This window comes from Phyllostomus hastatus, unplaced genomic scaffold (assembly GCF_019186645.2).
Source record: "Phyllostomus hastatus isolate PE091 unplaced genomic scaffold, TTU_PhHast_1.1 phas_scaffold_60, whole genome shotgun sequence".
NCBI lineage: Eukaryota > Metazoa > Chordata > Mammalia > Chiroptera > Phyllostomidae > Phyllostomus > Phyllostomus hastatus.
This window is the reverse complement of record NW_025334038.1, coordinates 2,632,101-2,654,368: the sequence shown is the minus strand read 5'-3', so window position 1 is coordinate 2,654,368 and position 22,268 is coordinate 2,632,101. Positions and strand designations below refer to the sequence as shown.

The following is a 22,268-nucleotide window of genomic DNA, read 5'->3' as shown; positions in this document are numbered from 1 at the left end:
GTCAGTACCAGAAGGGCTCAATTTGCCTGTGGGTAGTGGGAGAAGTAACTGAAAGCTGGCCAAGAGCCAAGCAAGGAGCATTATTCTCTCTCTGACTCCTCCCCCACATACAGTGTAACCTGCGTTGCCATACCCTGGCAAATACCTAAGGCTCCACCCCTTACTATGTGATAAGTGTGCCGAGACAAAAAAATATGTTCCAAATGAAAGAACATATCAAAGCTCCAAAAATAGAACTAAGCAATGAAGAGTTAGCCAACATGTGAGATGCAGAGTTCAAAACAATGGTAATCAGGAAGCTCACAGAAATGTTTGAGTATGGTGGCAAAATAGTTGAAGAAGTGAACACTATGCAAAGTGAAATAAAGAAACATATATAGGAAACCAACAGTGAAGGGAAGGAAACCAGGACTCAAATCAACGGTTTGGAGCAGAAGGCAGAAATAAACATTCAATCAGAACAGAATGAAGAAACAAGAATTCATAAAAAATGAGAAGAGGCTTAGGAACCTCGGGGACAACTTTAAACATTCCAACATCCAAATCATAGGGGTCCAGAAGAAGAGGAAGACCAAGAAATTGAAAACTTACTTGAAAACTTAATGAAGGAGAACTTCCCCAATCTGGTGAAGGAAACAGACTTCCAGAAAGTCCAGGGAGCTCAGAGAGTCCCAAAGAACTTGGATCCAAGGAGAAACACACCAAGGCACATCATCATTAAGTTACCCAAGATTAAAGATAAAGAGAGAATCTTAAAAGCAGCAAGACAAAAGGAGACAGTTACCTACAGAGGAGTGCCCATGACACTTTCGGCTGATTTCTCAAAAGAGACCTTGCAGGCAAGAAGGGGCTGGAAAGAAGTATTTCAAGTCATGAAAGGCAAGGGCCTACATCCAAAATTACTCTATCCACAAAGCTATCATTTAGAATGGGAGGGCAGATGAAGTACTTCCCAGATAAGGTCAAGTTAAAGGACTTCATCATCACCATGCCCTTATCATATGAAATGTTAAAGGGACTTATCTAAGAAAAAGAAGATGATCTATTTTAAACTATTAACAGTAAAATGACAACAAATTCTCAACTGAAGAGAGTTTAGGTTCATCAACAACTGAACCTAAAAATGAAAACAGAAACAAACCAAGCAAACAACTAGAACAGGAACAGAATCACAGAAATGGAGATCACATGGAGGGACTCAGTGGGGAGAGGGCAGGGAGAGAATGAGGGAAAAGGTACAGGGAGTAAGAAGCATAAATGGTAGGTACAAAATAGACAGGAGGAGGTTAAGAGTAGTGCAGGAAATGGAGAAGCCAAAAAACATATATGTATGATCCATGGACATGAACTAAGAGGAGGAATGTTGGTTGGAAGGAGCGTGCAGGGCGGAGGGGAATAAAGAGGAGAAAAAAACTGGGACAGCGATAATAGCATAATCAATAAAATATATTTTTTAAAAGACTTAAAAATTGCCAAATCAAAATTACAACCAGAAATGGGGTAAAGTAAATCATTCACTAAAGGAGAAATGAGCTGAAAAAAAGAGAGAATGTTGTTTGGGTTCATTTTTTCATTGCTGTGTAACAAACCACCTTAGAATAGTGGCTTAAAGTAACAATAATAATTTCTTTTGCTCATGGATCTACAGTGTGGGCACAGTTCAGTGGAGAAGGCCCATCTTCATTCTGTGCAGAGTCAGCTGACACTGCTCACCTGGGCTGAAAGGTGGTCCGTTTGCATACTGACTATTACCTGGGCACTCAGCTTGACTGAAACTGAGAGCCGGGGTTCTCCCCATGTAGATCTCTCCATAGACTGCTTGGGCTTTCACCCAACCTGGTGACTGGGTTCCAGAGGGCACATCCTAAGAGTAGTGGAAGATGACAGTTTCTCAGGGTTGGCCCTAGGAAAAAGTATGGCATCATTTCCACTGTTTTAAGTACTCAGAGAACCCAGATTCCAGAGGAGACACAGACTTCACCCCCCAATAGAAGGAGTGTCCAAGAGTTTATTGACTGATTTTAAAACTGCCACAATGTGTAAACCCAAAGCTTTCCCAGACTCAGTTTTTTCATGAGTCTTGTGTACATTTGGTAGGAAGAGAGTGTTACACAAATAAATCTCTGCGGTCCACATCTTTTGTTCTATAAGTGACTCTACTATCAATGAACAGTTGATGATACAGACACCAGCCTGCAGGGTCCGAGGTGTTATGGATGAAATATGAGATAATTTCACACAGACTACTGAGTCCTGTGGAGGAAAAGGGACAGCACGGCTACCCTCCCAAGGGGAGAGAGAGCTCCTCAGAGCAGCCTGGCCACTCTCTCAAAGGAGAGTGCCCCAATTCTTGTCTTCACAGGTCTTTTATTGGGTTTCAATTTGCATAGGAATACAGGTAAAGTTCATTAATCATTGTAAGGCAGTAAGGATCAAACAGTAGATAACGTGCAAAGAACTCTGAGGGCCTATTCTGAGTCAGGGTCTGTTAGCTAAAGAGCCATAAAAGTTTAAGGAACAAACTCATTTTATCCTTGGACCCTTATTATTTAATTGAGAGCATTCTTAGCGAAGCAGATTTCACAGGAGTTTATGTATTCTTTCTCAGGCCTGATCACCCTGAGAACCCACCCTGTCCAGCACAGGGCTACACTGCCCTCTGTCATTGTTTCAGGATTAAGTCAGGCAGGGGAAGTAAGGCAGCCAAGAAATAAGGAAACTTCTTGAAGAGAGAATGAGGACTCAGGCTTTGTCAAAGCCGAGGGGCAAGGGTCCATCACCCCCTTTTGCTGTAGCCCCCCAAGTCTTTCCCTGTCTTAGGTCGTTCCCCCCTTGAGGACTCTTACCCATCATTGGCTAACTGATCAAGCACTGGGGGCCAGTTATGGAAAAAGTAGCAGAAGCAGTGCTCCTGCCAGAGAGATAAGCTTTGTCTCCTTAGTGGCTTATGGTCCGAAGGTCATTCACTCAGCCTTAGCTGTGTGGGGGGTTACAGCTACTGAAACCAGGCAGGGCAGCTCCCAACAAGGTGACAAAAGAAAAATCCTACTACACTGATGTGGTATAGTCTATGTGACAGTTCAAAAGATCAATACTTCTCTGTGGGGAGGCTTCCTTTTTTATGTTTCCCTCAAATTTTACACATTCATACTAGCTGATGGCTAATTTATTGTGCTGTCTGAATCTAGCATCTTGTAGTAAATTAATATTTGTCATGCTTTAAGCAGCAGGTCAGATCCACAACCAACACATTGGGTGTCAGGATATGGAAGGCCATGCTAGTAAGCTTTCTGTTCAACTCAGGGATGACCTTGCCCACAGCCTTGGCAGTGCCAGTGGAAGCAGGGATGATTTTCTGGGCATCCACTTAGCCATCGTAATTCAGATTGCCAGAGGGCCCATCCACAGTCTTCTGGGTGGCAGTGTTGGTGTGGACTATGGCCATGAGTTTCTCCATGATGCCAAATTTCTTGGCATGACAATGAATTTGACTACAGCAACGGGTGGTGGACCTTGTGTTCCACATGGCCTCCAAGGAGTAAGAGCCCCCTGGACCACCAACCCCAGCAGTGAGAAGAGAGACCCTCAGCTGCTGGGGAATCCTTGCTCCAAAATGATCCCCCAACACACTGAGAATCTCCTGACCTCCAGTTTCTATCCTAGACCACCAGAAGAGGGGAGGGGCTGAGGGAGCCCAACCTTGTCATGTCACTGTACCCAGCCAAAAAAAAAATTTGTCCTGCTTATTGTCAGTTAACCATCATTCTCCAAAAAGAAGTTATTTCTGATTTATGATAAGATGGCCTGCTCATTTATTTCTAGACATTGAGATTTTTTAATTAGGGAGGAAATTAAACTTTTATTGTCTACAGTAAGTTCACAAGATCATTTATTAGAAGTAATAAATTTTTTTTTACAGAAGTAATTTTTTATTACTTCTTTGACAAACACAATGTTAAGTTTTAGGGTAAATGAGAAAATAATATCAGTAACATAAAAACAAGCATCATATAATTAACCAGAAGCTAAAGTGTTGTCTGGCCCTCTGTTAGCATTTATTTAGAGAAAAGACAAGAAAGAAATTTTAATTTATATTAAATTATTTTATAATATTTACTTACTGTATGGTAAATTTATGCTCTCTTCTAAAAGCCACAAAATTTGTACATGATCTTAACAGAAGTTTAATATTTTAAAGTTGGGTTTTATTCAAAATAGGGAATCATTCTTTTAAAGCACTTAATGTATTTTTACACATAGCCTTAACATAATTGATAAACTGTTCAATCAATAAAGCAACAAGGGTAAAAGTTGTGGTTACCTCCAAAAGTACTAACTTTTATCTGCTTCAGGATTTTAATTGATATTTCCTGTAAGTTATAGAAGAACTCTAATTTAGGCCTCTATTCGCTTCCAAGGAATAACAGGAATAAGACATGAATATTTATTCCTCTTTCTTCATTGTAGATCAGTTTTAATGGTCTTTTAACAATAGGAATTTGGATTAGAGTTTTTAATTCTCCCCAGAATATAATGGGATTTTGTTTCTTCAGATTTGAAAAATTTCTGAATAAACTAAACTTTACATTTGCCCCAATTCCTTTTTATCCAAATTCATCTAGACTGTCCTTGATTTATAACTATGGTACCATCCACACTAATTTGGAATCTGTAATATTGAACAGCAGCAATGAAAGTCAAGTTCAAGGATTCTACTGACATTTGTGTTATTTGTATTGCTTTGTCTCCTTCTGAATTGAGGTACTTGAAATTTTATGACTTGAAGGAATTGTTTTTCCTGGCTGGTTAATAAATCAGTATTTACTGTGTATAATCATCATTGAACGACCACCCTGACTCCTTTTTTTGTGGGAATTATCAGAGTTCTGAAATTGATTTAAAATGTGGCATGTATGAAAATCCCCAGCAGTTTTTTTGTTTTAGTTAAGGAAAATGTAAACATGAATCTTTTAGCAGAAGATTCCTGAGCAGCGGACTTTACCTTGCTGGGGCATGGCTGAGCAGACCCTGGAGCTACTGACCAGAGGACCACCCAGCCCATGTGGCTGTGTGAGTCACTGGTCTCATCTTCAGAGACCATGTTTAAGCAGTTTAATGCTTCTCATTGACCATTTCCCAAGGCTGCTTACATCTTGAGTGGATATGTAATTGGTAATGTGTGTTTTATCTTAGTGTTGTAGACTAGCTTGTGTTCCATGGGGCCTTGGTGTCTGTTAGGTTGAATTGCCTTGAAAATGCCGTGACCTTTATGTACCTGTGTTTCAGAATTAGTAAGCATCTCAGAGAGTTAAGATGGACTTGATACTTCTAGTAGAGCCTGAGTTAGGACAGGATTTATGAGTTTGATTAAAAACTGATCGCATGTTGATCTCACTGTTGCCTGAAGAGAATACTTCCTATGATTACCCTTATCTAGAATTTATGTGAATGAATATAGTTGACAAAATTAATATCTAGAATTTACAGATTAATAAGAGAACAAAACAACCCAATAGAAAAATGGGCAAAGGACATGCACGGGCAATTCATAGATGAGGAAACAAAATGGGTACATAAGCTCAACCTCAAAGAAATGAAAATGAAGTACCATTTCACCCCCATCAGGTTGGAAGAAGTTAAAATGTCTGAAAATCCTGTTTTGTAAGCAACAGTAACTCCCATGTGTGCTAGTGGAAATATAAATTGGTAAAAGGGCTTGGAGAGCATTTTGATCATATCTAGTATAGTTGACATTTTTACTTTGCTACTGAACAGCAATTCCATTTCTCTTTTAAATATATTTTATTGATTATGCTATTACAGTTATCCCATTATCCCCGCTTCATTCCCCTCCACCCTGCACACCCTCTCCCACCCACATTCCCCCACTTTAGTTCATGTCCATGGGTCATAAGTTCTTTAGCTTCTACATTTTCCATACTATTCTTGCCTTCCCCCTGTCTATTTTCTACCTACCATCTATGCTACTTCTTCTCTGTACCTTTTCCTCCTCTCTCCTCCTCCCACTCCCTGTTGCTAACCCTCCATGTGATCTCCATTTCTGTGGTTCTGTTCCTGTTCTAGTTGTTGGCTTAGTATGTTTTTGTTTTAGGTGTGGTGGTTAATAATTGTGAGTTTGCTGCCATTTTACTATACATATTTTTTATCTTCTTTTTCTTAGATAAGTCCCTTTAACATTTCATAAAATAAGGGCTCGGTGATGATCAAGTCCTTTAACTTGACCTTATCTGAGAAGCACTTGATCTGCCCTTCCATTCTGAATGAAAGCTTTGCTGGATAGAGCAATCTTGGATGTAGGTCATTGCCTTTCATGACTTGGAATACTTCTTTTCAGCCCCTTCTTGCCTGTAAGATCTCTTTTGAGAAATCAGCTGACAGTCTGATGGGAACTCCTTTGTAGGCAACTGTCCCTTATCTCTTGCTGCTTCTAGGATTCTCTCCTTCATTTTTACCTTGGCTAATGTAATTATAATGTGCCTTTGTGTGTTCCTTCTTGGGTCCAACTTCTTTGGGAGTCTTTGAGCTTCCTGGACTTCCTGGAAGTCTATTTCCTTTGCCAGATTGGGGAAGTTCTCCTTTATTATTTGTTCAAATAAGTTTTCAATTTGTTGCTCTTCCTCTTCTCCTTCTGGTACACCTATAATTCAGATGTTGGAATGTTTCAAGATGTCCTGGAGGTTCCTAAGCCTCCTCATTTTTTTGAATTCTTATTTCTTCATTCCTTTCTGATTGTATGCTTTTTTCTTCCTCTGGTCCACTTCATTGATGTGAGACCCAGCTTTCATTCCATCACTATTGGTTCCCTGTGTATTTTTCTTCATTTCACTTATTGTAGTCTTCATTTTTTCACCTATTTTGTGACCAAAATCAACCAATTCTGTGAGCACCAGTGTTTTGAACTGGACATCTGATAGGTTGGCTATCAGATCTCTCGGTTGCTTAAAAGGATCAGTTCTGGGGCTTTCATTTCTTCTTCTGTTTGAGCCATCTTCCCCCTCCCCCTTTGGTCTGGTCGCACCTGGTAGGTATGAGGGGCGGAGCCTTAGGTGCTCACCAGGGTGGGGCAACCCAGTCCCTGGGTAGTGATGCTGTATGTGGGGGCAGGGTCCGAGAGGGAACAGTGGCACTTGTTCTGCTCTCCATGGACTTCAGTCCCTTCCACCTCTTCCCCGAAGTAAACTGGACCTTTCTGTTTCCCATGTGGGTGGGCTTGTGCACCCCGTGGATCTTTCCAATGACCTCTCCTATTATGCTGGGAGTCTCTCCCTGTGCCTCACCCCCTACAGGTGTTTTCAATCAGTGTCCCAAGGCTCTGTTTCTCAGTGCTGGGATCCTGGGTTGTTCACAGTGCCTTGTTTCACAATCGCTGCCTCACTGGGTCTGCTGGTTGCCACCCCTCAGCCGGGGTTTGCCAGCCACCACTTGCACACCCAGGGTCTGCCCGCTGCAGTCTTACATGCCTGGTCCCAACGCTCTTTGTGCCACTCGACCCCTCTCTGCCTGGCTGCCTGACTCTGCCCCTCCTACCAGTCTGGATGAATGTGTCTATTTTAACTCCTTGGTTGTCTGACTTCCATACAGTTCAATTTTCTGTCAGTTCTGGTTGTTATTCTGTTTCTAAATTGTTGTTGTACCTATCTTGGTTGTGCGAGGAGGCACAGTGTGTCTACCTATGCCTCCATCTTGGTCAGAAGTCCCAATTCCATTTCTTAGTTATTCCTAGAGTAGCTCTGGGACAGATGCACAAGGAGTCACACACAAGGATTGTCACTGTTACAATGCAGTAGTGAAAGAGTGCAAACTTAAATGTCGCAGTCTCTTGCTATAAGGCATACCCTAAATGCCCTATAGCAGGAGAGTAAATAAATACAGTGTGAGATGGGATTTCCTCTCACTATGTAAATGACTAGATTTTGATGTATCATCATGGATAAATCTCAAAAGCATAGTGTTAAGCAAAATTAGCAAGTTTTTGAACAATTTTGTTGAAAACAATGTAATATTATATATTTTGTGAGTACATAACATATGTCATGTTATAAAAATGCATGAGGATGATATTGAATACAGGGTGGCATCAACCCTGGAGAGGAAGGAAGGAATAGAAGATGAGGGAAGGGTCTACAGGGGTTCCACTGTTCTGCAGTTTCCTTAAAAATAACACATTGATACCCAAAGTAGAAGACGTAATGCAGCTTGTTAGTGAATAAGGCATCTTTATTTATTATTCACTTTATTATTCTTTATATTTGGAATATTTCAGAAATTTTTAAAAAGTAATGAATTTAAAGCCAAGTAAAAATGCTCTTGGCATAATTTTTTTTAAAAAACACATTTGAACTATACTTTATCCTTAGAATTGCTCTGAAAAAGAGTGATTTTTACTTTGTTCCAGCAAATATTTGTGTTTCCTGTATTTTTCAGACCATAAGACACACTGAGGTTTTACAGGAGGAAAATAGGAAAAAAAAATTGAAGCAAAAAATGTGGTAAAATATTTAACAACATAAATAACATAATATTTCACCAGTGTAAATGTAAAACAAACTCAACAACAGTATTAACAACCATTATTCCTCCCAAATTTGAGGGGGAATTATGGGTCTTATAGTCTGAAAAATACAGTAGTCTATGTGAGACTGGGATTTTGCTGAGGTTACTCTGGAGAAGCAAGTAGACTCTGCTCTGTCTTCATCTGCTCTGGGACTTAGAGGCTCCCAGGCAGACTGGTGCTGGGCAGGTAAGGAAGTGGATCATGGCAGTACAGTCCCCACACAGAATAGGTCTGAATGGGCACCACCCAGGAGACATTATAGGAGCTGCTCAAACTGGAAGCTCTGCTCAAACTGAACAGTCATGTCCTCCCAGGAACAGGAATTGGGAAATGTGAGGGGAAAGGGCATTTGGTGGGGGGGTTCTCATTTAACAGATTAAGAAGTGGGAACTAGCCACTGGGCAGGAGGGTGTGATGGTAAGTGCGGGCACTGGAGATAATGAGGTGGAGAAGGGAGGAACAATAAAGACTAGGTCAGAAGGCCTGGCAGAGTCACCCAAAGGAGTTCAACATGCTGCTGCTTAAGGTGCCCAGATAACCACACAATCTCTGTGTAGGAGGCCAGTGCTGGCTAGAAGACTGCACCACTCCAGGCTTTGCTCATTCTGCAAACTCTGGCCCAGATGGGACCATCTGATAGAAAGAGAGGACATGAGGAGAGGCTCCAGGCTCTCTGAGAAATGCCTCCACTGGGCAGCTTCTGTGGTGCTGTGAGCGACAACCTCAAGCTTACCCAGATGTTGACCCTGTCTTGGGTCAACACAGACCCCCTATAGGTTCTGTACTGGTTGTTGGACTGCTAACCAAATAAAGAGTCTCTATCATATTTCCACCAAATGGACCATTGTGTTGTTTCTTCAACACGGCCTAGTTTTAAGCTCTGTAAAGGCAGGGGCTTCCTAGCTTCTGTGAGGCCTGCTTGTGCGGTGGTTCCCAGGTTCCCTGGGGCCTGGTGTGTGGCAGAGATGCCGTCTCCCGTGACTGTGAGTGTCCAACAGGATAAACCTGCAGCACCTGAGAGGCTGCAAGGACAGAGGTATTTGAAGTGTGGACACTCGGGACAGCTGATCAGTGTTAAATTCCAGTTCTGCCACTAACTAGCTGCATCACCTTGGGCAGGACATTTATTCTCTCCTGTGTCTCAGTTTTTTCTCCTGTAGGTGGGAGGGTCATAGTATTACCTCATAGGATTGGAATAGTTACTATCACCCTGATTAGTGTGGCTCAGTGGGTTGGGTGTCCTCCTGCAAACCAAAAAGTCGCCAGTTCAATTCCCAGTCAGATCCCCCGTTAGGGGCATACAAGAGGCAACTGATCAGTGTTTTTCGTCACATCAATGTTTCTCCCCCTCTCTTTCTCCCTTCCTTCCCTGTCTCTGAAAATAAATAAATAAATAAATAAATAAATAAATAAATAAATAAATAAATCTTTAGAATAGTTACTATCTGGGAAATGTGCAGGAGAGCTGGCACCCAGGAATTATTGTATTGGCGTTGACTCTTGTCATTGTTGTAGTTGTTTATTGCATAACTCGAGTCTCTATTCTTTGATACCAAAAAAGCTAGTTATAAAGAAAAATGACACTTTCCATTTTTCTTTTTGCAGCAAAAAATATGTTATTCCTTTGAAGTGCAGCTGCCCGGTAGATTTTGAGTTTCATATTGCTTTGATTCAGTCTCATGAAGCCTTTACTATTGAGCCAACATCAGGTAAGGAGAGTCAAGATTTCAAGTTTTCAACTTTCTTAGAGTTACTACACCAAAGAGGATTTGGAGAATAGTTCTCAAGTTATAGATTTCATATATCTGACCTAATGTAAATTGGAATTGGACACTTGGGGATAAAGACATTTGGGATCATTTGAGTCACAGAGATAATTTATTATAATGGCCAGGTAAATACCTGGCCATTATAGGGGTATTGCATAGACCTCCTATAGGTTCTGTACTGGTTGTTGGACTGCTAACCAAATAAAGAGTCTCTAGCATATTTCCATCAAATGGCCCATTGTGTTGTTTCTTCAACATGGCCTAGTTCTAAGCTCTCCCAAGATCAGAACTGGAAGTTGGAAGTTAATTTGTTCTTATTCTGATTTTGGCTCTTGATATCTCTTGGTTTTGTATTCACCTTTTAATTCAATTTCAAATAAAATGGGAGTATTACTTCTTCCCCAGCTTTCAGAATCTCAGTGACATTTCTGATGAATTGTGGGCAGTCTTTCTCTGCATACCGTAAAGGAGAGAGGTCCCAATGCTGCTCAGGACCATTGAAAGTGAACTCTCCACCTGACATGATTCCTGCTCCCCAGTTTTTGTCTATTGGTGTTTAGGTTTGGAATTTAAAGATCTGTTCACCATGGTCTTCTGTGAACACTAAAAATTTGTTTTTAAATGTTAGCAGAGTTATCCGTTTGTTTCATGAGCTTTCATCATTGCAAGTGCACCTTTTATCCAAAATGAGGGTTCAAATCAGAAACTTTGAATTGCTTCTAAAATGCCAAGTGTGTGTGTTTGTATATGTATAATTTCCTAGAGAACTAAGAGCCATTCTGAGATTTTTTTTATTTTTTCTTGCTATTATAATTTTCCCAATTTCTGCCCCTTTATCCCTCCTCCTCTCTATACTCCCCAACCCTCCAGCATTCCCCACCTTAGTTCATGTCCATGGGTTGTACATGCAAGTTCTCTGAGTTCTCTGAGTTCTCTGTTTCCTATACCATTTTTTGACCTCTCCCCATCTATTTTATGCCTACCAATTGTGCTTCTTCCCTGTATCTTTTCCCCTTATTCCTCTCTTCCCCCTCCCCACTAAAATCTCTCCATGTGATGTCCATTTCTCTGATTCTGTTCCTGTTCTGGTTGTTTGCTTAGTTTTTGTTTTCATTGTTTTTCTTTTCTTTTAGGGTCATTTGTTGATAGTTGTGAGTTTGTTGTCATTTTACTGTTCATATTTTTTTATCATCTTCATTTTGTTAGATAAGTCCCTTTAACATTTTATATAATAAGGGCTGGGTATGATGAACTCCTTTAACTTGACCTTATCTGAGAAGCACTTTATCTGCCCTTCCATTCTAAGTAATAGCTTTGCTGGATAGAGTAACCTTGGATGTAGGTCCTTGCCTTTCATGACTTGGAATACTTCATTCCAGCCCCTTCTTGCCTGGAAGGTTGCTTTTGAGAAATCAGCTGACAGTCTTATGGGCACTCCTTTGTAGGTAACTATCTCCTTTCCTCTTGCTGCTTTTAAGATTCTCTCCTTATCTTTAATTTTGGGTAATTATGATGTGCCTTGGTGTGTTCCTCTTTGGGTCCAAATTCTTTAGGACTCTTTGGGCTTCCTGGGCTTCCTGGAAGTCTAATTCCTTCACCAGATTGGGGAAGTTTTCCTCATTATTTTTTCAAATAAGCTTTCAATTTCTTGCTGCTGTTCTCCTTCTGGCACCCCTATAATTCAGATATTGGACTGTTTCAGGTTATCCCAGGGATTCCTCAGCCTCTGTTCATTTTTTTGAATTCTTGTTTCTTCATTCTGTTCAGTTGGATGTTTATTTCTTCCTTTCATTCCAAATCATTGCTTTGAGTCCTGGTTTCCTTCCTGTCACTGGCGGTTCCCTGAATATTTTGCTTTATTTAATTTTGGGTATCTTTCATTTGTTTTTTCATTTTTCAATCAAGCTCAATCAATTCTGTGAGCATTTTAATTACCAGGGCTTTAAATTTTCTGTGAGATAGATTGGCTATCTCGTCATCACTTAGCTCTGTTTCTGAAGCTTCGCTCTGTTCTTTCATTTGGGCCATATTTCTTTGTCTTGGCATGCCTGTTAAGTTGTAAGGGGGCAGGGCCTTAGGTATTCACCAGGGCAGGGCAACCCTCCTTGCTGCTCTGTGGTGCTGCCTGTGGGGGGAGGGGCCAGAGAGGAAACAATGCAGCTCACCTCCTCGGCTCTAGCCCCACTTTCCAACAAACTCTTGTGTGAAACTGGGAGTTTCTCCCACCATGGGAACTGCCGTAGTCCACAGTGAGCTTTGAGTCTCAGTTTCCCACCCACCGCATGGTCTGCAGCCTTTCTGGAGCCAGCCCCACTCACAAAGTCTGCTGCCTTGCCAAGGGTTCTTACTGGTCTAGTTGTTCTGATGGACTGTTTCTGTAATTTCTTGGTTGATGGAGCTCCATGCACTATGATTTTCTGGCACTTCTGGTTGTTTATCGATTTTAGATTGGTTGTTGCCCTCCTTTTGGTTGTGTAAGGAAGTGAAGGGTTTCTACCTATGCCTCCATCTTGGCCAGAACTTAAATAAATAAAATAAATTTATTTTATGAGGCCAGCATTACTTCGATACCCAAACTAATGCAAGAAACTGCAAGACAAGTGTCTTCAGGAAAAAACAATCCAGCCCACAACCTGATCTCAAAATTCAAGCTTCAAGAACACTTTTTGTCTTTAAACTGATTACAGATTTTTCACATCTGTTTATCTTCCGGCTGACACCAGCCCCGCTCACATTTCTGCAATCCAACTGATGATCTCCCTGTCTTCCAACTGATGCCAACCCCACCTCCATTCTGAGATTTTTGCAGTACAATGTAGTTTCTTGTTGGTGGTTAGGATGATCATGAATAGCCTTATCCCAGAAAATATATGTTGATTATAAGGCTATACAGAGACATGGAGACATACAGGTATATCTTTGACAAGTGATAGAAGTGAGTGAGATACACTAGCAAAGTGCTTCTAATAATCTTCCAGTTCAGCAAATGGGAGACTAGCCAGGGACCATATGTGAGATTTAAAAAGAATGCTCAGGAGAAGTAGAATAAAGAGATCAAACTTTCTTGTGACTTTCTAAAGCCCCAAACCTAATGGTGAGGGAGAAAAATTAGGGACGATTAATATATAAGATGCAAATTAATTCCCTCTGTCCTTTTTTTAACTAAGTGATAGTAGCATACTGAAGAAAGCAGGAAAAGCTAGGTAGCAAGTGGCAATTCTTTAGGAACAGACCCTGAAGCAGCTCTGTCATGTTGATGGCAGTGCTATATTTTACTGGGCACTCAGTGTATCCTCAGTGTGTGGCAGTGCTGGAATAATGTTAGCAATTGATCCCATTTACTAATTGTTAACCACATGCCAAGTACTGCACTAAGCACATAACATGCACTGCCTTATTTCATCCCACAGCCCTGTGAGGAGGGACTATTATCATCACCTTTTTACAGCTGAGGACAGTGAGGCTCAGGGAGGCCAGCTGACTTAACTTCAGACTCAAGCTTTCAGTGACCACCCTAAGCTGGAAGAGTAATGCCACCAGGATGCCTTGAAGTGGGAGAGGAGGGCAAGTAGAATTGTATGACAGACTAGAGTTTAGGAAAATTCTATTTTGTGAGAGAAAAGTTAGAGAAATTAATAGTAGCTCTCAACTAAGTCTCACCTATCCTTCTCGCCTTCAAGGGCCATTGGTATCACCTGTTCAAGAGGACATGTCAATTTGGCTGGTTACGTGCAGTTGACCACAGCAGCAGTCAGTGAACTTCACCCAGAGTTGTTCACCCTATGCCTTGACCAAACTCTGCACTCTGCTTTCCATTCAGAAGTGCCAGTCCCACTGAGGCTCAGTTCTTTTTCTGGCACCTGGATTTTGTCATCTAGTAGCTTGTTAACATAGGTTCCTGGGGCTGCATATCTAGAGTGCTTGCATGTTTGAGAATGTCTCTCTGTTACCTGTAATCTTGAGGGACAACTTGAATGGGTATAAAAGTCAGGGGAATAATGTGGGAGAAGGGATGATGGTGATAATAACAACAATAATGATAGTAATAATAGCTAATGTTTACATAGTGCTTCCCATGTGCCAGCACCACTCTGAGTATATAACTCATTTAATACTCCCGACAACTCTTATATGTAGATTCTATTAGAATGTTCACTTGAGGAATCAGCAAAATGGAGTACTTAGGCAAGTTTCCCAAGGGCAGGGCTAGGGTTGGAACCCAGGGAATCTGGCACCACACTTAGAGCTGGAGCACCCTGAGGGTATACCTTCCATAACTGCCTTGTGCTCACTTAGGGCCAGATGAGTCATATGAAAGCCTCTCCACCATCTGTTCCATGAGCTGCCATTCTGTGGTCACTCACCCTCTGCTCTCCTACCAAGTCACTTCCAGCCACCTTCTGAAGTAGCCTGGGGTCTAAGATGATAGAAATGGCATTGCAGCACAGTGGCTAGTGGGGGGATAGAGACAAGCACACAAAGGATGGCATTTCCCAGATGATTGTGAAGAAAAATAAACCATAGTGATATGACCAGCTCACAGCTCTCAATCAGGTGGTCAGGAAAGGTATCTCTGAAGAAAAGGAGCATCTGCTTAGGTCCAATGGGTAAAGAGGTGTGAGACCTGGTTAGAACTGGGGAAGAGGATTTTCAGGCAGAGGAAGCCATCAATGCAAAGGCTGGCATGGTCACATTTGAGGGAAATAAGGAAGCCCAGTATGACTGGAGGGTGTGAATAAGGAAAGGAGATTGCAAGACCAATTGAAGAGGCTGACAGGGACTTGAGTCGAGTAGGAGTCAGGGTTTGGTTCTGAGCTGGCTGTGAGGCCATTGGAGGTTTCTAAACAGGGTGGTGTCATGACGTCATTTATACTTTAAAAGGTCTCTTAGGCTCTGAGGGAAGAGTGTATTGGAGTAGCATAAGGGGAAAGCACACAGCCCCCTTAGGAAGGAAGCTCAGGTTGGCCTGGATCAGTGCTAGCCATGGAGATGATGAGTGGATGGTGGAGTGGTTAGGCCTTGCTGAAGGATTGGTAAGGCGTGAGGGGTCAGGAGGTGGCTCCTGGTTTTAGTCTGAGCAATAGGTGGATGCGGAGGCTCTTCAAGACATTGCTGGCAGCTCCTTGAGCTCAGCACTAAACATTCCTGTACCATCCCTCTGCCCTACCAAGAGCTGTCTGTGGTGCTGGGCACCGTGCCTGTGACAGTGAGAATGCAGTACATGCACTGCACTCATTGCTCCCAGACAGCAGGTCGTAGGTTTGCAGACAGTGAGCCACTGACCTGGCTTAGTTTTCCCCAGCATCCTTCTGCTCAGACTCCTCCTCAGCTCTCCATTCATACAGGCAGAGCCCCTAGGGTGTTCTCATTATGCTCCAGTGTATACATTTTGGGTATTTAATAGATGGGGAGGACAAGGAAGATTCCAATACTACTTATTTCTGATGCCAGTCATAACGCTTGCTGGAGGGAGAAGGGATTAAGGATTAAAATAAGGACTAGGGATTTTTAAGAGCTCAAATGGGTCAAAAAGTTTTTCCGAGAAACAATTTCCTCATCTTGACATTTTAATGATTATTTCACGTATAAGAAATTATAACTTGTGCCCTGGCTGCTGTGGCTCAGTTGGTTGGAGCCTCATCCCATAACCAAAAGGTTGCACGTTCAATTCCTTGTCAGGGCACATACTTAGGCTGCAGGTTCCATCCCTGGTCTGGGTGCATACAGGAAGGCAACTGATTGATGTTTCTCTCTCTTCCTTCTCTCTCTAAAAACAATGGAAAAAATGCCCTCAGGTGAGGATTAAAAAAAGGAAGAAATTAAAACTTGTTTATTTGCTATAGACATTGGGAAGGACACATTTACAGAACACACAATATGTGCCAAGCATTATCGCAGACCCTGTACATCATTTTCTCCTGATCCTGTTTTACAGATAAGAAAAATGAGCCTCAGGTAATGTAACCAGGCCAAATAACAGAGTTTATGGGAGCCTGAACAGGGCTGTGAGTCAGGATCTGTATGATCCTGGGGCCTTTCCTTGTCCACACATCCAAAGCAGCAGTGAGGGCCTGTGATGGTCCCAGTGGGTGGTATGTAACTTGGTGGTGAGTCAGATGAAAGGTACACCTTGAAGTACTTCCTTCTGTAATCCAGGGAATCAAAAAGCTGTTGTCAACAGCTTGTTCATGGACAATTTTTAAACTATGTAGCTATTAAATTCCCAACAGGGCTTAGAGAGATTAAGAAGTTTACCCAAAACCACAGCTAGTGAAACCCTAAATTTAGAAGATTAAGATCAATACTTAATAAGCATCAAGCATATGGGAGAATGGTCTGTACTTTCTGAGATTTTTAAAGAAAATTAACTTAAACATTATAGCAACTTTGTAATAGCATCGTATGAGCATGTAAGAAAAGAAACTCTAAAAAATTATCCCCATCCTGGGCCTTATGCCCTAACAAATAATGTACTTTTATATTTCCATCTCCTTTTAGCAACCACCCATATTTACTTTTAACCAAGTTTAATCAAGGCAAAGATATCATGGTATTTCTGGTGATTTCATTTATAATTATAGCATTTTTACGTGTTGTTACACTTTCTTCATAATACTCACTTTGTTGATAAACTTGGGTTTTCTTAGCTTTTAGTTTATTTCTGTGGTTTGCTCTCTCCTCTTTTTCTCTCTGTTTCATACCCTCCCTGCCCTGTGATTTAACATTACCCCTGGTTATGTTAATGGTAATCATCTGAAATTAAATTGAAACTATAAAATCATAGTTTGAGCTTTTTAAAAAATAAAATAGTAAATTTTGAGGTGCTCTTCTCACTTTTAAAACATAAAACATACTCTCCTTTATCCCACCATTGATTTTTGCCAAGCAGTAAGCTATGACTGCCTGGCACCCCTTGTGTAGCTATTAACATTTGACAATCAGCTGTGACCAAGTTGTGTTAATAGATCCCTGCTAACTGGTATCCCTGTTAATGGAAAAAGCAGTGTACTCTGTTTGCCTAGGCTACAGCTTTAGTATGCTTTATGTATCAGAACTAGGCTGAGAGCACTTAAAAATAAATCAGTCAGGTCAAGGCAGACATTAATCCTTTTGCTCCAGAGCTTATTCTTATATATTTTTTAAGTTAATGAACTGGAGCAGAGCACTAGAATGTTCTTAGTGTAAAACCCCCAATGAACTTCAGGTCAAATGGATATATTTTCTGACCAAGTGGGTGGTCGAGGTGTTGAATCCAGGGCTTCATGGCATTTCCATTCTGCTGATCTTAGGTTGATGGATAGAATACATTGCTTCTCTGACTATTACTTCTTCCCTGCAGTGGGCTCTTACATCACTAGTGGATATTATTTCAAGATTTTTACTTCTGCTCTCAGGAAGTTGACAGATGCCTATTTCTGAAGCAGTGTGCTTAGGATCCATGAAGATAAAAGAGCTTTGGGGCCTGTTGCCTGTCTTAGAAGCTTGCAGTCTAGTTAGGAGCTTGTAAACTTTGAAAGGCAACAATTCAGGCAGTACATGAGTACTGTAGGGCAGACAGACATTAGAGGACTTTCTGTTCTTGCAGATGGAGAGTCAGGAGGAATTTTAGGTAATATGTACGATGATATAGGCTTTGAATCTTGGCTTCATTCATTCATTCATTCAATAAGTAGTTATTGAAGTAGAAACACAGTTAAAAGGAGTCACCTGCATGTCACATTTTGCTTGCCTCCCCATACCCTACTCTATTTTTCTTGTTGGTAATCATGACTTTATGTTTTATATTCACTTGTTTATTTATTTTTGCTATCATCAATTAGAATGTAAACTCTGAGATCTGTGACCTTTTTTTGCTTATTGCTATTTCTAGAGTGCCTAAACAGTGCCTGGCCCATAGTAAGTGCTCAGTAAACACTTAGCTGACTGAGTGAAATGTCCATGTGGGTGAGCACAGAGAGCAATGGTAGTTCAAGATTCATAGAAAAGTTAGATGGGAAGGAGGTATGTCAAGGATTTATGAGAGAATGTGCAAGGCCTCTGCCGGGACAGTAAAAAACAAATGCACAGGGGCATAAGGAATCATTTAGGTAGCAAACCAGAAAGCCTTTGGTGCAAGTCAGAACGTTACCTCTTCTCAATCTTACAACATTGATTTCCCTCTTCCTCACTCTTTTTCTTTTTTTAAAAATTTTATTTAAATAGTTGCAGTACAATTTTCTATCTTTTCCTCCCATCCTAACCCACCCACCCAGCCCTTCCCTGCTCCCTCCCATTTCCACCCGCCCCTAGTTTTTATCCATGTGTCCTTTATATTCGTTCCTGTAAACCCTTCCCCTTTCCCCCTGAAATTCCCCTGAAATTCCCTCTCCTATCCCCTCTGAACACTGTCAGACTGGTCTCTATTTCAGTGTCTTTGGTTATATTTTGCTTGTTTCTTTGTTTTGTTCTTTAGGTTCCTGTTAAAGGTGAGATCATATGGTATTTGTCTTTCACTGCCTGGCTTATTTCGCTTAGCATAATACTTTCCAGTTGCATCCATGCTGTTGCAAAGGGTAGGAGCTCCTTCTTTCTTTCTGCTGCATAGAATCCCATTGTGTAAATGTACCATAGTATTTTGATCCATTCATTTACTGATGGGCACCTAGGTTGCTTCCAACACTTGGCTATTGTAAATTGTGCTGCTATGAACATTGGGGTGCATAAGTTCTTTTGGATTGGTGTTTCAGGGTTCTTAGGATATAGTCCCAGCAGTGCAATTGCTGGGTCAAAAGGCAGATCCATTTTTAGTTTTCTGAGGAAGATCCATACTGTTTTCCGTAGTGGTTGTGCCAGTCTGCAATCCCACCAACAGTGTACTAGGGTCCCCTTTTCACCACAACCTCTCCAACACTTGTTGTTTGTTGCTTTGTTTATGATGGCCATTCTGACCGGTGTGAAGTGGTATCTCATTGTGGTTTTAATTTGCATCTCTCTGATAGCTAGCACTATTGAGCATGTTTTCATGTGTTTCTGGATCCTCTGTATGTCCTCCTTGGAGAAGTGTCTGTTCAAGTCCTTTGTCCATTTTTTAATTGGGTTGCTTGTCTTCTTAGAGTGGAGTCATGTAAGTTCTTTATATATTTTGGAGATTAAACCCTTGTCTGAGGTATCATTGGCAAATATGTTTTCCCATATAGTTGGTTCTCTTTTTATTTTAATACTGTTTTCTTTAGCTGTGCAGAAGCTTTTTATTTTGATGAGATCCCATTTGTTTATTCTTTCCTTTATGTCCCTTGCTCTGGGGGACATATCAGTAAAAAATTTTATGGGTGAAATATCTGAGATTTTCCTGACTATGTTTTCCTCTAGGACTTTACTGGTGACATGGCTTATATTTAAGTCTTTTATCCACCTTGAATTTATTTTTGTGTATGGTGTAAGTTGGTGCTCGAGTTTCTTTTTTTTTTTTTTTTTGCATGTAGCTGTCCAGTTTTCCCAACACCATTTGTTAAAGAGACTGTCTTTACTCCATTTTATGTTGCTGCCCCCTTTGTCAAATATTAATTGACCGTAGAGACTTGGGCTTATTTCTGGGCTCTCTGTTCTGTTCCATTGGTCCATGTGCTTGTTTTTATGCCAGTACCAGGCTGTTTTGATTACAATGGCCTTGTACTACAGTTTGGTATCAGATAATGTGATCCCTCCTACTTTGCTTTTCTTTCTCAAAATTGCAGCAGCTATTTGGGGTTGTTTATGGTTCCATATAAATTTTTGAAGTGTTTGTTCTATGTCTGTGAAATAAGCCATTGGTACTTTAATAGATATTGCATTGAATGTGTAAATTGCTTTGGGTAGTATGGACATTTTGATGATGTTAATTCTTCCAATCCATGAACACGGTATATGTTTACATTTGTTTGTGTCTTCCTTGATTTCTTTCTTTAGTGTTGTGTAGTTTTCTGTATACAGGTCTTTTACTTCCTTGGTTAGATTTATTCCTAGGTATTTTATTTTTCTTTTACTATGTCAAATGGGATTTTTTTCCTGATTTCTGTTTCTCCTGTTTCATTGTTGGTATACAAAAATGCCTTTGATTTCTGGATATTGACTTTGCATCCTGCAGTTTTGCCAAATTCATTTATTACGTCAAGCAGTTTTTTAGCCGAGTCTATAGGATTTTCTAGGTACACTATCATGTCATCTGCAAACAATGAACAGTTTTGTTTCCTCCTTCCTGATTTGGAATACCTTTTATTTCTTTTTCTTGTCTGATCATTGTGGCTGAAACTTCCAATACTGTATTGAATAGAAGTGGTGAAAGTGGACAGCCTTGTCTTGTTCCTGATCTTAGTGGAAAAGATTTTAGTTTTTGCCCATTGAATATGACGTTGGCTGAAGGTCTCTCATATATGTCCTTTATTATGTTGAGGAATGCTCTCTCTATTCTCTCTCCACTTTGCTGAGTGTTTTTATCAAAAATGGGTGCTGTACCTTATCAAATGCGTTTTCTGCATCTATTGATATGATCATGTGATTTTTGTCCTTGCTTTTGTTTATGTGATGTATTACATTTACTGATTTGCAAATATTGAACCATCCTTGCATCCCTGGGATGAATCCTACTTGGTCATGGTGTATGATCTTTTTAATGTATTGTTGGATGCGGTTTGCCAGTATTTTGTTGAAAATTTTAGTGTCAATGTTCATCAGTGATATTGGCCTGAAGTTTTCTTTCTTTGTTGTGTCTTTATCTGGTTGTGTCTTTATGTGGCCTCATAAAAAGAGTTTGGGAGTCTCCCATCTTTTTGGATTTTTTGAAATAGTCCGTGAAGGATAGGGGTTAGCTCTTCCTTAAATGCTTTGTAGAATTCTCCTGTGAAACCATCTGGTCCAGGGCTTTTGTGTGTTGGGAGTTTTTTGATTACTGCTTCAATTTCTTTTGTTGTTATTGGTGTGTTCAGGCTTTCTGCTTCTTTTTCATTGAGTTTTGGAAGCTTATATTTTTGTAGAAATTTGTCCATTTCACCTAGGTTTTCAAATTTCTTGGCATACAGTTCTTCATAGTAATTTTTTATACTCCTTTGTATTTCTGTGGTACCTGTTGTAATCTCTCCTCTTTCATTTCTGATTGTGTTTATTTGGGTCTTCTCTCTTTTTTTCTTCATGAGTCTACTTAAAGGCTTGTTGATTTTGTTCATCTTTTCAAGAACCAGATCCTGGATCATTGATCTTTAGAATTGTGCTTTTAGTCTCTATGTCATTCAATTCTGCTCTGATCTTGGTTATTTCCTTCCTTCTGCTTGCTCTGGGCTGTCTCTGTTGTTGTTCCTCGAGGTCTTGTAGGCGTAGGGTTATGTTGTTTGTTTGGAATGTTTCTAACCTTTTTAGGTGGGCCTGAATCGCTATGAACTTCCCTCTCAGGACTGCCTTGGTTGTGTCCCATAAGTTTTGGGTTGTTGTGAGTTCATTTTCATTTGTTTCCAGAAACCTTTTGATTTCTTCCCTAATTTTATTCTTGACCCATTCATTATTTAATAGCATGCTATTTAATCTCCATGATTTTGAGTGTTTTGGGTTTTTTCCCTTGGGGTTGGTTTCTAGTTTCAGTCCCTTGTGGTCAGAGAAAATGCTTGGTATAATTTGCTGAGGCTTGTTTTGTGTCCTATCATGTGGTCTATCTTTGAAAATGTTCCATGTGCATTTGAAAAGAATGTGTATTTTGCTTCTTTGGGATGGAGGGCTCATATATATCAGTTAAGCCCATTTCCTCTAGGGCATTGTTCAATGCCACAATATCTTTGTTGATATTTTGTTTGGAAGATCTGTCCACTTTTGACAGTGGGGTATTAAAATCCCCTATTATAATTGTGTTGCTGTCAATATCTTTCTTGAAGTCCTCTAAGATTTTCTTTATGTATTTGGGTGCTATGTTGGGTGCATATATA

The 22,268-nt window shown here is 40.6% G+C and overlaps 1 protein-coding gene across 1 annotated transcript in view; it reads left to right on the top strand.

Moving 5' to 3' along the window:
* CFAP221 (cilia and flagella associated protein 221) overlaps nucleotides 1-22,268 on the top strand; it is a 121,534-nt gene that overhangs the window by 42,626 nt on the left and 56,640 nt on the right. Inside the window, exon 7 of the mRNA XM_045826102.1 lies at nucleotides 10,181-10,284. Coding sequence (XP_045682058.1) covers nucleotides 10,181-10,284 — 104 coding nt within the window. The remainder of the gene's footprint in view (nucleotides 1-10,180; nucleotides 10,285-22,268) is intronic.